General features: G+C 57.0%; 1 protein-coding gene across 1 annotated transcript; it reads left to right on the top strand.

The window, feature by feature from the left end:
* Positions 1-1,074: 1,074 nt before the first annotated feature.
* On the top strand, positions 1,075-15,011 carry CAMSAP1 (calmodulin regulated spectrin associated protein 1). Its single transcript, XM_068986853.1, has 12 exons — positions 1,075-1,203; positions 1,297-1,393; positions 2,909-3,065; positions 3,476-3,567; positions 4,397-4,481; positions 5,030-7,382; positions 8,290-8,426; positions 8,531-8,739; positions 8,956-9,058; positions 10,310-10,425; positions 10,874-10,992; positions 13,315-15,011. Exons 1-12 carry the CDS (start codon positions 1,090-1,092, stop codon positions 13,615-13,617), a joined length of 3,885 nt encoding a protein of 1,294 aa, XP_068842954.1. The 5' UTR covers positions 1,075-1,089; the 3' UTR covers positions 13,618-15,011.
* The last annotated feature ends 401 nt before the right edge of the window (positions 15,012-15,412 follow it).

Here is a 15,412-nt window from a genome sequence, read left to right on the forward strand (position 1 = left end):
ATTTGGATCAGAGAAGGAACGATGTTAACATTTGTTCACTCGGTGGAGGGTACCTGGGAGTCTGATCTTTATATTTGTAATATTTCACAATCTGAATTTTAGAGTAAAAGGAACATTTCCTAGCAATATAATTGTTACTCAACTTATGAAAGTTTCTTTTGAGAATTCACAGTGTTAGGGCATCTCCACGTAGGACAGAATTCGAAGATAAATCCCATTTGTGCGTGAGATTTCTAAATCGTTGAAAATGACTTCTTAGGAGTAAAGTTTTTCTAAAGTAAGTTTCTCAATCCTGTTTGTTTATTTACAGGCACAGTTAAGTCGTCAGGACAGCCACTTGTAGTTTAGCCTTGGGTGGTATCTGGGTGTTCTGGTTGCTCCTGAGGGTGGGCCCACATCCCCCTCAAGAGCCTGTTGAGTGGCCCAGTGTGGGTGTCCCTGCTGGAATTTTCTGGCTGAGGGTCTGGCATCCTGCAGAACAGCATGAAATGGAACAGTTGTCCTGCTCTGGGTACAGACAGCCAGCAGAGGGAGGCCGAGCTCTGCGGGTCTCCTGCCTTCTGTGATGAGCAGCATCCCGTACATTTCTGTGGGACAAGCCTGACGTTTCCCGTTTTATGCTCCTCTTTCCCACCCGTGGAGGTAGTGTCACTGGAAGGACTCAGGGGAGAAGCTTGGTTAAATGCGCACTGACCTTAGGTAGGCAGGTCTTTATAAACTGAAAGGTGATTGTCACAGTTCATGCTTAAAAGTTAAGTAATTTCTGTATACTTTATAGATGTTAACAGTTAAATTCAGGTCCTGGAGATTTTCCCTATCTTTTTCTTAGTGTTTTCTTTCTATATTTAACATTACTTGTAATCACTTGTGATGTTTAATAATGCTTTTTACCTTTTTAAATGTCACCTTTACCTTCAATTAAAATGGTTTTCAGTTGAAACTTGTATACATATATGCGCACGCAGATCTGTGTGCCTGCACAAACAGGGTGTCTTTATAATAAATTTATCTTTTATATATAATGTATTTTAGGTATAATAAATTTCATCTTTCTATCTATTAGATATCTGCTTGAAGGAGGTGACGTCGATGGCTGACAGTCTGTATAACATTCGGCTTCTGAGAGAATTCTCCAATGAACACCTTAACAAATGCTTCTATCTCACCCTAGAGGATATGCTGTACGCCCCTTTAGTGCTGAAGGTAATAATCAATTATCAAAGCACATTTCTAAAACCATGTGGGAACAAGCTGTCTGCTGTGTCCTTGATCTTTTCTGTGTTTTTTTTTTTTTAGCCAAATGTTATGGTTTTTATTGCCGAGCTCTTCTGGTGGTTTGAGAACGTCAAACCAGATTTTGTCCAGCCCAGGGATGTTCAGGAACTGAAGGATGGTGAGTGGCAGACTTCCGTGCATGAGAGTGCTCGGGAGGTGTGCTTACAGGCCCCTGCCTTCATGCCGCAGTGGGGTTGAATCAGGGCTTTCTCTGGGAGCTCCAGGGGGTTTGACGGGCTGTGATCAGTCTGCCTCCGAAGCCCAGGTCTGGCCACCAGGACTGGCACTGGCACCATCTTTCTTGGCCAGTGTTCTCGGAGCAGGTTCAGGCTGGGCCTGACCTCCACCCCTGAGCCCATGGGGGCTTGAGCTGCAGTGGCCACTGAGGCGTTCGGTCGCAGGCTGGGCCCAGCTGGCCAGCCGCCCCCTGAGGGTTTGGCTGCAGGGCGCCCTGGTCAGCTCTGTCCCCGGGCCCAGTGAGGAGGCTGCGTGCTAGGGGTCCATGCACCCTCCCTCGCTGCTCTAGTCTGGCTTGTGTCTTTTGATTTTAGTACTTATTGTTAAAATATTTGTTTTATTCGTTACAAAATATGCCTCAGTTCAGTTCAGTTCAGTCGCTCAGTCGTGTCCCACTCTTTGTGACCCCATGAATCGCAGCACGCCAGGCCTCCCTGTCCATCACCAACTCCCGGAGTTCACTCAGACTCAGGTCCATCGAGTCCGTGATGCCATCCGGCCGTCTCATCCTCGGTCATCCCCTTCTCCTCCTGCCCCCAATCCCTCCCAGCATCAAAGTCTTTTCCAATGAGTCAACTCTTCTCAGGAGGTGGCCAAAGTACTGGAGTTTCAGCTTTAGCATCATTCCTTCCAAAGAAATCCCAGGGCTGATCTCCTTCAGAATGGACTGGTTGGATCTCCTTGCAGTCCAAGGGACTCTCAAGAGTCTTCTCCAACACCACAGTTCAAAAGCATCAATTCTTCGGCGCTCAGCCTTCTTCACAGTCCATCCAACTCTCACATCCATACATGACCACTGGAAAAACCATAGCCTTGACTAGACGGACCTTAGTCCGCAAAGTAATATCTCTACTTTTGAATACGCTATCTAGGTTGGTCATAACTTTCCTTCCAAGGAGTAAGCGTCTTTTAATTTCATGGCTGCAATCACCATCTGCAGTGATTTTGGAGCCCCCAGAAATAAAGTCTGACACTGTTTCCACTGTTTCCCCATCTATTTCCCATGGAGTGATGGGACCGGATGCCATGATCTTCATTTTCTGAATGTTGAGCTTTAAGCCAACTTTTTCACTCTCCTCTTTTACTTTCATCAAGAGGCTTTTTAGTTCCTCTTCACTTTCTGCCATAAGGGTGGTGTTTTCTGCATATCTGAGGTTATTGATATTTCTCCCGACAATCTTGATTCCAGCTTGTGTTTCTTCCAGTCCAGTGTTTCTCATGATATGCCTAATGACCTTGAAACCAGTTTGTTATTTGTTTTTGAGAAGTTTGGTTTCATGTAAAAGTTTTGTTTTTAGTACTTATAAAAATGGATTTTTTTTCTTAAAGATTCTTCTCGCTAGTGTTGTAAGTAGTGGTAAATAACAAGACTATTCCTATAAAATTGTTTCTGCAGCTAAATCAGTGTCGCACCCCAAAAGCAGCCGGCCCCCAGTTCCCATCTCCAACGCCACCAAGCGCAGCTTCCTGGGCAGCCCTGCAGCGGCGAGCCCGGCCGACCCGCAGCCCCCCGCCCCGCCGCACCACCTGCAGCTCGGGGAGCCTGAGCCCCTGTAAGTCCGGCCTGCCTCCCACTCCTGCCTGTCCGCTATTCCCACTGGGGTCACCTTTTCTCAGGGCGATGGGAAGCTGCAGGGAGTCAGGAGCGAGGACCTCCTCTGTGGGCGGCCCCCCCAGCCCAGGTGAGCAGCGTAGCCTCAACACAAACTTGAATTTGCTGTGGAAACTTGAAGCCTGTTGTATGATAGGCCTTGACCAGAGGTCAGTGTGTCTCCGAGCTACAGTCCGGATGTTTATCCAAGTTTGAATTCTTGATGTTGTTGGTACATTTTGGGTTCATTTTTACAGTAATTAATTTTCCCAGGGAGTCTGAATCTTTTGCAGGTTGGTGTGATTCATGCTGGTCTGGTTTTGAACTTGAAGATTGGCAGCTGGTGATTTTTCTCTCCCGTCCTCTGTTTAGGGGGAAGGGAGCCTCTGCTTTTAGCCCATCACACCCTTTACTGCCACTGAGGCAGAAGCAGCAGAAGACGGTGCAGGGAGAGGACCCCCCAGGTGAGAAGCACCGCCCCCCCCCGCCCCATCCCTCTCTCTGGAGGTCATTACATTGTAGTTTCAAAATGAACAGATTCATCACGATGGAGCGACGCTGGTTAAGAAGACTGGCAGAACGCTTTCTGCATTTTATTGATGTCCCTTAGAATTTATAGTCTTTACAGTGACCATATTAAACCTAATGAATTACATAAAGCCTGACGTTACCTCGTGTCAGACACTTACACTTTGACATTCACTGGTTCTTTTAATTGACATTGACATCACTTATTGATAAAGTGAAAGTGAAAGTCACTCAGTCATGTGTAACACTTTGAGGCCCCATGGAAGTCCATGGGATTCTCCACACCAGATTACTAGAGTGGGTGGCCTTTCCCTTCTCCAGGGGATCTTCCCAACCTAGGGATCAAACCCAGGTCTCCCGCATTGCAGGCAGATTCTTTACCAGCTAGTCACCAGGGAAGCCCAAGAATACTGGAGTGGGTAGCCTATCCCTTCTCCAGGGGATCTTCCCGACCCAGGAATCGAACCAGGGTCTCCTGCATTGCAGGCGGATTCTTCACCAGCTGAACTGCCAGGGAAGCCCATCGTTTATTGATACTGCCGTATAATTGGCATTCTCGTGATTTCATGACCTGGACTGACTTATACGTTACCTATTGTCGAAGCTGGAAAATTGTGTTGGGATTATTTGCTTCCCTGAGCAGTTTTGGTGTGCTGAGTTATGATGCATTTCCTTGAGAAGTGGTTATTATATTGAAGGAATTTCAAGTGATATAAAACTGGTTACTTAATGCTGAGGTCACTCACTGTTTTCTCCAAACCGCAGACCAGCGACACCGATCCAGTTCCTTGACCCGAGCCGACAGTCAGCCCCGAGGAGCAGCCATAGCATGGACGGAAAAAAAAAACAGGTGACCTGTCCACGTTTCCAAATACGTTTCTGCTGGAAATATTGGTTAGTCTAACAGAGCAGTGCCCCAGATGTGGTCCAGGGACCCCAGAATATATCCACAGCGATGCTGCTTTCAGCCTTCTGAGGCCCTGGGCAGTGTGGGGTCACAGCAGCCTGACTCAGGCAGACCCGAGGATCCAGCCAGGGACGCAGCGGAGGCCGCTCCTTACACTCTGCCCTGGCTTGTTTTAGAAAACAGGCCACAGTTCATGTAATGGATTTCTTACCGGAATTTTTAATCGTTTTCAAAACGTCTCAGCTCCAATTCCTAGGGCGATACATATGGACTCGTATTGACGGATCCGCAAAAGTGTGTTGGGATCCTCAGCGTGGTCAAGGGGGGCTGGGCCAGAGTGTCAGGACTGCTGAGCTGAAAGGCTCCTGGCTTTCCTTTGCCCAGGAGAGAGCTGTTCATGCGTCCTGTGTGTAAGAGTAGGGTTCTCTCTCGTGACTTGTGTTCTCGTCAGAGGCATGACGTGTCTCGTGGCCTCTCTCCCCGCATTGCAGGCCTGTGTCTCAGCCAGCGCCCTTTGCCCTCCACCACACCGCGAGCTGTGACATGGACCCTAGCGGTGGTGACAGCGTCAGCCTGGCCCGCTCCATCAGCAAGGACAGCCTGGCTTCCAGCGTCGTCCACCTGACCCCGCAAAACCAGCCCCAGCCCGCAGCCCTCAGGACCGATGGGAGGAGCCTCCTGAGCAACGTTGACATTGAGGACGAAGACGAGGAACTCCTGGCCATCGTGAGGACGGACATGGCTCGCCAGGGTGGTGACCCTGGCCCGATGGCCGGTGCCAGGTCTCCCCAGCGGCTAGCAGACGCCTTCGAAAGTAAGCCCGACAGCTTCTTCCTGGAGCCATTGATGCCGGCCGTGCTCAGGCCAGCCAAGGAGAAGCAGGTGGTCACCAAGGAGGACGAATGTGGAGAGGGGCGGCCCCGGGCCTTCACGTCCAGGAGGTCTGGCGATGGCCACCAGCCTCTGGGGCGGAAGAAGGCGCCTGGCAGTCACGTCGCTCGGGACTTGAACAGGACTTTCACCCCCATCTCCTGTTCAGAGATGTCTGCAGGCTTTGACGCCGTGCCCGCTGACGTGGGGCCCCAGGTGGCGGGGGACACGCATGGTGGGCCTCTGGCTGGCAGCAGTTTTGACCCATCGTCTCAGGGACAGTCCGCCGACGGCTTCTTCCTTCATGTAGGCAGAGCCGACAAGGACGCGGAGGGCAGGCTCTACATGAGCTGCGCACGGAGCCCCGGCGCCCTTGGCCCGGACACCTGGGCTGTCCTGCGGCAGGACTCTGACTCGGACGTTGCAGACCTGGACGAGGCCGAGCAGGACTTTGCTGGCGAGGAGCACCCTGTGGCGAGGGCCGGGTACGGCGGGGAGGAGGAGTCCGCGAAGCTGCAGGAGGACCTGAAGGTGAGGGAGCACGACGACAAGGACGATGCCAGCGGCCGCTCCAGCCCGTGCCTGAGCACCGTCTCCCAGACCAGCAGCGCGTCCATGGCCAGCGGGAGCGCGAAGATGACCAGCTTTGCCGAGAGGAAGCTCCAGCGGCTCAACAGCTGTGAGACCAAGTCGAGCGCGAGCAGCTCCCAGAAGACCACGCCCGATGCCTCGGAGAGCTGCCCGGCCCCGCTGACCACGTGGAAGCAGAGGCGGGAGCAGAGCCCGAGCCGGGCGGGCGGGGACCACGCCAGCCTGCTGGCCTCCGAGCTGCTGCAGCTGCACATGCAGCTGGAGGAGAAGCGCAGGGCCATCGAGGCGCAGAAGAAGAAGGTGGAGGCGCTGTCGGCGCGGCAGCGGCTGCAGCTGGGCAAGGCAGCCTTCCTGCACGTGGTCAAGAAGGGCCGGGCCGACGCTGCCCAGCAGCCGCTGAAAGCAGCGTCCCTCGCAGGGGAGCACGCCCAGCACAACGGGGACGACTTCCTCGGCAAGGAGGAGGGCCGGGGAGCGCTGCTGGGGTCTCCGGATGTGGACGGGGAGGGCCTGGCTCTCGTCCAGCCGCAAAAAGCCCGGGACCCCGCCGGCCTCCCCGAGCTGGAGCGTGGCAAGGCGCTGTCGGCGGTGCTCCTAGAGGACGCCGAGGGCGTGGACGTGGGCGAGTGCGACCTGTCCATCGAGAAGCTAAACGAGACCATCAGCACGTTGCAGCAGGCCATCCTCAGGATCTCCCAGCAGCAGGAGCAGCTGCTGCTCAAGTCCCCCACCATGCCCTCACCCGGGCCCCGCAATGGCTCCCAGGACCCCAAGGCCAAGGCGGCCATCCACTTTGTTGAGCCGCTCTCTCCAACAGCCCTGACCGGTCACCGCAAGCCCCCTCGCCTCGGTCAGGGCCGGAATGCCCGGTCAGGGAGACCGGCTGAGCTGAAGGTGCCGAAGGAGCGACAGCAGGGTTCCTCTCGGAGCAAGACCCCCACCCCTGGCCTCGAGACTGCCCCCCCACACTTGCGGTCCTTCCCGCCTCGGACGCCCCCCGAGCCGGGCTGGGACGGGCTCAGTGAGCCCGGGAGTGAGGCTGCAGAGAAGTGCGCCTTTGACAGTTACCGACTGCACGACGAGAGCAACCAGCGGATGCTCGTCCTGTCGTCCTCCCGAGACGCCAACGTCCTGTCTGAGCAGGCGGGCTTCAGGGAGGGGCTGGAAGGCAGTGTGAAGGAGGTGGGGCTCAGCACCCTGACCGCACCTGGGAAGGAGAACGTGCCGCTGGACGAGCCCCCGCGCAGCAAGGCCAGCCTCATCGAGGTGGATCTCTCCGACCTGAAGGCCCCTGACGAGGACGGGGAGACGGAAGGCCGGGACAGCTCCGTGGACCTTGGCAGCGAGGGGGACCAGAAGCCGGGGGTTGGCTTCTTCTTCAAGGTAAAGGCTGGCGGCATCCACGTCCCACAGTGGCCAGGCCATCACCCACCTTGGTCACGCGGAGCCGCTGCTGCAGAGGCTGGGGGGAGAGGGGGGTGCCTGTGCGGCCTCCTGGCTGCAGGGTCTCCGCAAGGCCCCAGCTTTCCCAGGGCAGCTGGCCACTCCAGCAGAGCTGCTCCTCGGGCCCCGAAGCAGGAGCTCCGTGTGGCTTTGACGTGTCACGAGGTGATTTCCTTGTGGTGGTTTTCTGACCACGTAAGAATGAAAAGCACTCTTAGTTCAAAGGCTCCGCAGAGCAGGTGGTGTTTGGCCTTTGGGCTGAGGTTGGCTTCTCCCTGTTGCAGTCTGGGAAGGTGGAGAAGCTTCAAGAAACATCCTGGAGCTTTTTCTTCAGGAGGAGAGGGCAGTGAGCCATGAGACTCCTCTCTGTCTTGAGAGCATCTCCTCTGTCCTGGCCCTCGAGGGCGGCTGACACCGACGGAGCGGTGAGGGCCGTCTCGTCAGGACACACAGGCCCCTGCTTGGCGATCGTGCGCTTCAGTTGTAAACACACTTTAGCTCCTGTTGTGGGAACGAGTGTGTGGGTTTCGGGCAAATAGAGTCAGCGTCGGCACACTGAATGCTTTTGGAACGGCGCGGCTTGTTTCCTATTTGCTAGCACCTCTAAAGGGGTGCTCCTTTCTCAGTTAAAAAGAGTAAGGAAGCGTCTGGACTACGTTTCCTGTCCGTGGTGCATTCAGTGTGGCCAGGGTTGACGGTGCCGGGGGTCCTGCGAGGGTCCGTCCCGGCTTCTCATAGGTGACTGCAGACGTCCCATCTGTACCTTTAGGGCGGGGCTGGGGAATGACCATGCTGGGGGTCCCCCGAGGGTCCGTCCGGATGCTCATAGGTGACATCTGCTTTGCAGGACGAGCAGAAGGCAGACGACGAGCTTGCCAAGAAGCGGGCGGCCTTCCTCCTGAAGCAACAGCGCAAGGCCGAGGAGGCCCGCGTGCGGAGGCAGCAGCTGGAGGCAGAGGTTGAGCTCAAGAGAGACGAGGCGCGGTAGGTGACCGAGGCGCCTGCCCGCCGGGTCTGTCATGGCCCCCGCCCCCAGATTCTGCTGGGCACTGGTGCAGGCAGGACGCCCCGGTCGGTCCTTCCCACAGGCGTAAAGCGGAGGAAGACCGGATCCGCAAGGAGGAGGAGAAGGCGCGGAGGGAGCTGATCAAGCAGGAGTACCTGCGGCGGAAGCAGCAGCAGATCCTGGAGGAGCAGGGCCTGGGCAAGCCCAAGGCCAGGCCCAGGAAGCCGCGGCCCAAGTCCGTCCACCGGGAGGAGCCAGGCAGCGACCTGGAACCCAAGAGCGCCTCCCCCCGTAAGCAGCGCCGGGGGTGGCGTGTGGGCCCTGCCCCCTCCGCTCCCCGCCGCCCCTCCGGCTGTCAGCTCCCACTTCCCTTCTCCAAAGTTGGGGCCGAGCACTGGCATCCTCAGGTGCTGAGAGGCGGCGGGCCGGCCCTTCCCACCCCCGTGCAGACGGCTGGTGTGGGGGACCCTTGTCTCACGGAAGCGCGCCTTGTCTTGTCTCTGGCAGCTGATAACCTGAGCCGGGCCCAGTCGGGCTCCAGCCTGTCGTTGGCCTCCGCAGCGACCACAGAGCCCGAGAGCGTGCATTCGGGGGGCACGCCTTCACAGCGGTGAGCAGACGGGGTGCTGTGGGGGTGCTGTGCAGTGTGGGCGGTGGGCCGTCCGGCTGGCCCTGGGGCAGCTCAGAGCTGCGGCAGTGCTGTCGTCACAGGAGCTAATCCCTGTCGCCCAGGCTCACCCACTGCTGAGATGGTTTTGTGTTTGTCCCTCTCTGTCCCCTTGTTCTCCCAGCCCTGGACACGTTTTTGTTTCTAACCTTTTGAGAGTAGTAAGTTGACAACATTTGTCCTTAAACAGTTGAGAGCGCGTGTCTCTGAGCAGGGGCGTTGCCTCTCATCACCGTGGTCTTAGACCAGCACTGCCGTTGGGTCCGCAGTATCCTTCCGTGAGCCCACGTCCGTGTGGGATGCAGTCTCGCTAAGTCCTTGTGCCCATTCCCTGAAACGGGGCCCGCCCCTCGGCAGGTTTCCCCTGCTCCAGTCCAGCATGTGCATCTCGGCCGGGGCCCCGCAGAGAGGGGCTTGTGCGTTTCCCAGGGCAGCCCGTCGTGTGGGTCACTTTGATGTGGGCTAAGGTGCTGTTCCCGGGGGCACTGGCATTTCCCTTTCTGATTAAGGAGTGAGTCAGGAGGAGGAGGTGTTGGGGAGGCTGTCGAAGGTGCTGACCGCCCACAGGCCTCAGCAGCCCCTGCGGGTCTCTGTCCACGCTGCCCCCACACTGGGGTCGGCCTCCTGGCAGGCAGGTCCCCGCTGTCCTGCCTTGCCGCACCTCCAGGAGCTTCTTGACGCCTCGCAGGGACAATGGACTCCGGTTAGAACTTTGCTCAGGCGGGTCTGTTACTGGGACTGAATTCAAGCTTTGCCCACATCTGCCTCCTGGCACGAGTGTGTCCCGCTCCGTGGAGGTGGCCCAAGTGCCACGGCTGGGGACCCCGCCCGCCAGGCCCCTTCTTCCCCTTGTCCGTCCCTGGTCTGGCGGCAGCAGCAGCGTCTGGGCCCTGGTCACCTGGCTGTCAAAGCAGCACGGCAAGTGCTGCCCTCCTGCTCTGCGGCGCCGCCTGGGGGTGGCCCTCCCCTCCCAGGCCCCTTGGTGCCCCAGGCTTGGCTCTGTCCCTGATGCCATGTTTTCCTGGGGCAGACTGGCCGTGCTCCCCACTGCTGCCGCGGCCGCCAGCCCTTCCTGTGCCGGCGGTGCAGCCCGGCCCGTTTTCGGGGTGGCGTCCCACCAGCCGGCACCAGTTGAGGGCGAGAGGAGGTGTGCCTGCCACCCTCCCATCGCTGCCCCGTCCCCCTTCCCAGCAGAGTCGAGTCCCTGGAAGCCTTGCCCGTGCTGAGCCGCAACCCCAGCAGGAGCACTGACAGAGACTGGGAGACGGCGTCCGCCGCGTCCTCACTCGCCTCCGTGGCTGAGTACACAGGTGACAGCCTTGCGCTTGGGGCACGGCGCCCAGCCGCCTCCTGCGGAGACGGCGCGGCGTGGGAAGGGAGGGCACGGCCCTGGAGTGGCGCGCCTTTGCCCCTGCCCCGCTCATGGCTCGCTGTGTGTCCTGGGCACGTAGGAACCCCACGCTGCTAAGGGTTTAAAGTCCTGCTTTTGTGTTTTCTGTGTATCAAATAAATGGAAATTAGAAAAGGAGTAAGTTCTTACTTACTTTAACCTTTTCCTCAGTTTATTTAAAATCTATAACTTAGAATTCTCTCATTGATTTGAACTGGCTGTTACTCTGCGTTTTCAGAAAGCTATGAACACTCCCAATTTAGCCTGTCTGCTGCTTGGTTTTATAAGATTGTTGCCTTTTGTGTGTGTGCACGCACGTACGCATGCCACAGATTCTCACTCTGCACATCTTGGCCTGCTTTTCACAGGTCCCAAGCTGTTTAAGGAGCCCAGCAGCAAATCCAACAAGCCAATCATTCACAACGCTATATCCCATTGCTGTCTGGCAGGGAAAGTGAACGAACCTCACAAAAACTCAATATTAGAGGCAAGTATCAAAGTCTCACACCTAAGTTTCCATGTAGGGGAAGGGTGTTTGTGAATGAAGGTTTTCCCTAGAGGGGAGAATCCTGATGGCTGACAGAAGAGGCCGCTGTCTCACACGCGTGTGGTCAGGTGTGGGGCACACAGTCCTGTCTGCTTACGCCACTCGGCGTGCCCTGGCCCTCGCTTTCAGCAGACCTCGGATCAGCAGGACGGAGGCCGCGCTGGGGTCGGGCGGGGGCCTGGGGCAGGCCCCCGGGTGGGGAGCGGGAGGCGGGCGGGGCTTCTTACAGGGAAGCCAGCATACTCAGCATGCTGTTGAGTGCGGGGAGGTCTTCGAGCGTCATAGACAGTGTCGGGGTGGAGACAGGGGGCCCAGCTCTGTACTGGGGCCACTGGAGAAGTGGAAGTTTGGGGCAAAATGCTGGTTATTTGTGTCCCCTTGATGCTTCCTCCCCGGGGCCCGCAGGCCTCAGTCACTCTTCATGGTGAGTGGCGGTGGTCTCATCAGGTGGACAGTCCGGATGGGGAGGGTTCAGGTTAGGACTGGGTGCGTGCCTGCAGCCTCAGGGAGGCTCCGGCTGGGGGCCCTGCTGGGGCGGGGCTCCTCTGCACCCTGGGTTACCAGCTCCTCAGCTGCCGGCGGGTCCAAGGTGGCCCCGTGGTGGGCACCCACGGGTCGTGCTGCCAGCTCGGCTCGGACGCCGCAGCGTGCAGGTGGTCACAGGCCGGCCGGAGGGCGGCTCGGCCCCCAGAAGCCTGTCCACAAAAGCAGTTAGACTGATTCTGACGGGCTGTGGTCAGATGGTGATGAATGGTCTGGAAAGAGTGGAGGGGCAGCATTGGACGCCAGGGCAGCTGCGGCAGGCTGGTCAGCCAGCTGGGTCTCACTGGAAGGGGTCGTTGAGCAGAGGCCTGGAGTCGGGAAGGATGCCGTGCAGCTTTGGGGGCTCCCCAGGCTCCAGGTGGGACTGATCCCCCAGTTTGGGCTGGAGCCAGGGAGCTTGGGGTCAGAGGTCAAGGGGTCACTGCTTTGGGGCCTCTGGGGAGTGGCTGCGTGGGCTGCCAGCCTGGGACAGACCGCGTGAGGGTGGGGCGCAGCGGGAGGGCCTGGAGACTGCTCTGCCTCCAGTTCGGCTCGTGTTCAGACACAGCTTTTACGTCGTTGAAATTGCTGGGATTTTGCCTTTTACTCTTAATTTTATAAATATGTGAATTTATTTAAAATAATAGGAGGCCTGTTAGATACTGAGAAGAATAGTATCTATTTGTGAAAAATCAGGTTTTTATAAACAAAAATAGCAGGAGGAGGGGCACTGTTTTATGTCACAGGGATCTTCTTAGCCCCTGGCTTCCCCTGCCTCTGCGCGCAGTCTCGCGGGTCCTGCAGCCGCTGGACAGCTCCAGTGAACAGGGTGGCTAGGGGACCAGATGAGGTCTGAGAGGGACGGGGAGGTGTCCTCATGGTGAGCGGAGACGCTCGGAGGGTGTCGGCACCCCGGACCAGGCTCAGAGAGCTGCAGGGTAGGAAGCTGAGCATTCTCAAGTGCGAGCGGTGTCGGGCAACATGTTTTTGCAGTAACGGCGTTCTGAGGTTGAGAGCCCAGTGCAGCAGACGCCATAACAAGGAGGGACTGTCACCCCTGTTCCAGGTCCGTTCTGTGACCGCGCTGGGCGTGAAGCCCCCTGTAGCGGCGTCAGGGCTGTGTTCCCAGGGCTGCAGTCAGGGCCAGTCTGGCCCCTGGACCGGGGCCACTCCCCACGCCGCTGCCCTGCCCCCGGCTCTGCAGTCCCCTCAGCGTTTGCCTGCCCTGGTGGTGTCACTTGGAGGGGCTCATCCCGAGGCGGACCTTGGGCGGCGCCTCTCACTGGCAGGATGTCGTCAAGTCCATCCAAGGGGTAGCACCTGTGGTGCTTCAGTCCTTTCTGCGCCTGAAGAGCGTCCCATTTCTGTGCAGACCGGGGCTTGTGCGTCTGTCTGCTGAGGGGCTTCTGGGCAGCATCAGCCTTTGATCGTTGTGAGTAATGCTGCTGGAGACGTCTGTGCACAAGTTTTCCCTGGATGTGGGTTGTAATTTCTCTGGGGCGCATCCCTGAGAAAAGAGCTGCTGAGTCCCGTGGTGACTGGGTGTTCCAGCTTCCGAACACCTGGCTGACTCGTTTCCACGGCGGCTGCGCCCTTCCCTCTGGCAGTGGGGAACAGGGCCCATTGCCTCTCGTCTGCTCCGGCACTTGTCTAGCCTGGCGGGTGAGCAGGCGGTGGGTGCAGGGTCCGACTGTGGGGGCTCACAACTCCATGTCTCCCCGCTTCACGCCCTACCCGCAGGAGCTGGAGAAGTGTGACGCCAACCACTACATCATCCTGTTCCGGGACGCCGGCTGCCAGTTCCGGGCTCTCTACTGCTACTACCCCGACACCGAGGAGATCTGCAAACTGACGGGCACCGGGCCCAAGAGCATCGCCAAGAAGATGATCGACAAGCTGTATAAGTACAGCTCGGACCGGAAGCAGTTCAGCCTCATCCCGGCCAAGACCATGTCGGTCAGCGTGGACGCGCTCACCATCCACAACCACCTGTGGCAGCCCAAGCGGCCCTCGGCGCCAAAGAAGACGCAGACTCGCAAATGACCCCGGTGCGGCGGAGTCTGCGGACGCACCGGCCGGGTCGATATTTATTACTTTCTTCCTTTTGGGTACGAAGTGTGCAGAATCACAGACCTTTCTCAAAGAGGCTTCTAGACGACAAGACAAAACCCCTTCCTGAGCTCCCGGCACCAGGACGGCAGGTGGGGCCGGGGTGGACGGCCCGATCGGTCCCAGCGGCCGCCCCGTCCCTGCTGCTTGGGGGCTCCCGGCTGCGGCGTGTCCCAGAGCTGCCGGCAGCAGGGTCCTTTTACTTGAAGCTCTCCTTCGGTGTGAACTAAAGTGGTCTCCTTGGCTTCCTCGCCTCCCCCCTCATCCCTTCTTGCACGTGGCCTGACCTCGCTCCTGCTGGCTGGCTGTGACCGCGCAGGATCACAGGGTTGAGACCTGGTGTCGGGTCAGGGTGTTCGAATGTCTGTAGGAAAGGAGTTCATGGTGGGGAGTTGTTTTCATTTGAGAAATTGTATAATATTTATTGATTGTGTCTACTGCCAATGTTTATATCCAATTCTAAGATTTCTGGAAAAAAAAAATTCTTGTTTCTTGCTGCTCAGAAAAAGTTTACTGAAAATAGCAGTTCCCTAAAAGCACTGAAATCTGCGGTCTGTCTTCTGCTAGAATAACGTTTACAAACAAGCGCGGCGGGCTCCCCGCCACGCAGTCGCGAGGGAGGCACGGTACTCTGCTGGCGTCCGCCCGGCTAGAGGCGGGCGAGCTGCACCAGCACAGCCCTCGCCTGGTACGTTGGGGGTGGCGCACCCATGATTGTTCACTTTAATAAAGACAGATTTTTTGGTAAAGTAGAATATTTTTTACTCTGAGCATGTTTCTGTTAAAAAGGTGATGATGCACTTAAGCTGACCGTTCTTTCTAGTGTTTTTATCACGTCCTCACTCGTCCCGTCCCGATCCTGGCTTCTGGAAGAGCTTCGGGCCCGCCGGGGAGCTTGCGGTTCTCCGTGTCGACAGAGCGTTTGGTCGCGTCGCCTGTTCAAACACAGAGTGATCGTTGGCAGCTGTCGGGGAACCACAGGTCTGTGGGGCGCTCCGGTCCGCCTCCCGACGGTGGGCCTGGTGCTCCTGCCAGCCCCCGGTGCTTCTTGGGACCAGACCTTCGGGCACGGCCTGCACACGCGCTGCCGGTGCACCTGACCCGCTGACCCGACCGCCGGGACGTTCTGGAGTCACTTATTTAGTTTTGCACATTTTTTTTTTTCCTTGGGAGTGTTACTTGAATCTATCTCAAAACTGCAGAAAGAAAAAAAAACTGAATCTTCACAGAGAGAAAAAGTTAAGACACGCAAACTGGTAATTCCAACGCAAAGGGGAGTGACCGTGTCCACGAGCACGGAGGGGACGCGGCGGCCTCGCCCTGCCCAGTTGGGTCTTCTGTACATAGGTAGGCCTGTGCGGTTTCTCCAGTGCTGAGTGTTGAAACAGTCCTGAGTGAACTCCTGTGACATGCCGTTCACACGTGTGCTTTATTTCTCACTGTATGTTTGATAATTATATTATTATATTTATTTTAAGAAAGCACTGAAATGTAATAAAGTACTTAACTAATTTGCTTTTTATGGCCAGGTTTGTGTGAGGTTGTCGTGGCTGGTTCTGTGGGTCAGGGTCCCCGCTCCGTACTGTGGAGAAGCTTCTGGTGGTTTCTGGCTAACTGCTCTCTTATCAAGAGAAGATGCTCTTCCTTGACGAGGCCAGAACCGGTGACATTCTGAGCACATTCAGAGTGGTCCTGCTGGAGTCAGAGGAGGTGGAAGCTTTTTAGGGAC

Source organism: Capricornis sumatraensis, chromosome 1, assembly GCF_032405125.1.
Source record: "Capricornis sumatraensis isolate serow.1 chromosome 1, serow.2, whole genome shotgun sequence".
In the NCBI taxonomy this organism is placed as follows: Eukaryota; Metazoa; Chordata; class Mammalia; order Artiodactyla; family Bovidae; genus Capricornis; species Capricornis sumatraensis.

What these genes read in the sequence shown, in the direction of transcription:
- CAMSAP1 (XM_068986853.1), top strand. Translation starts at nt 1,090, where the DNA reads ATGGCTGACAGTCTGTATAACATTCGGCTTCTGAGAGAATTCTCCAAT. An exon ending in CTCGGGGAGCCTGAGCCCCT is followed by an intron (nt 3,066 to 3,475) that starts GTAAGTCCGGCC and finishes TCCTCTGTTTAG; the next exon opens with GGGGAAGGGAGCCTCTGCTT. An exon ending in GCAGGGAGAGGACCCCCCAG is followed by an intron (nt 3,568 to 4,396) that starts GTGAGAAGCACC and finishes TCCAAACCGCAG; the next exon opens with ACCAGCGACACCGATCCAGT.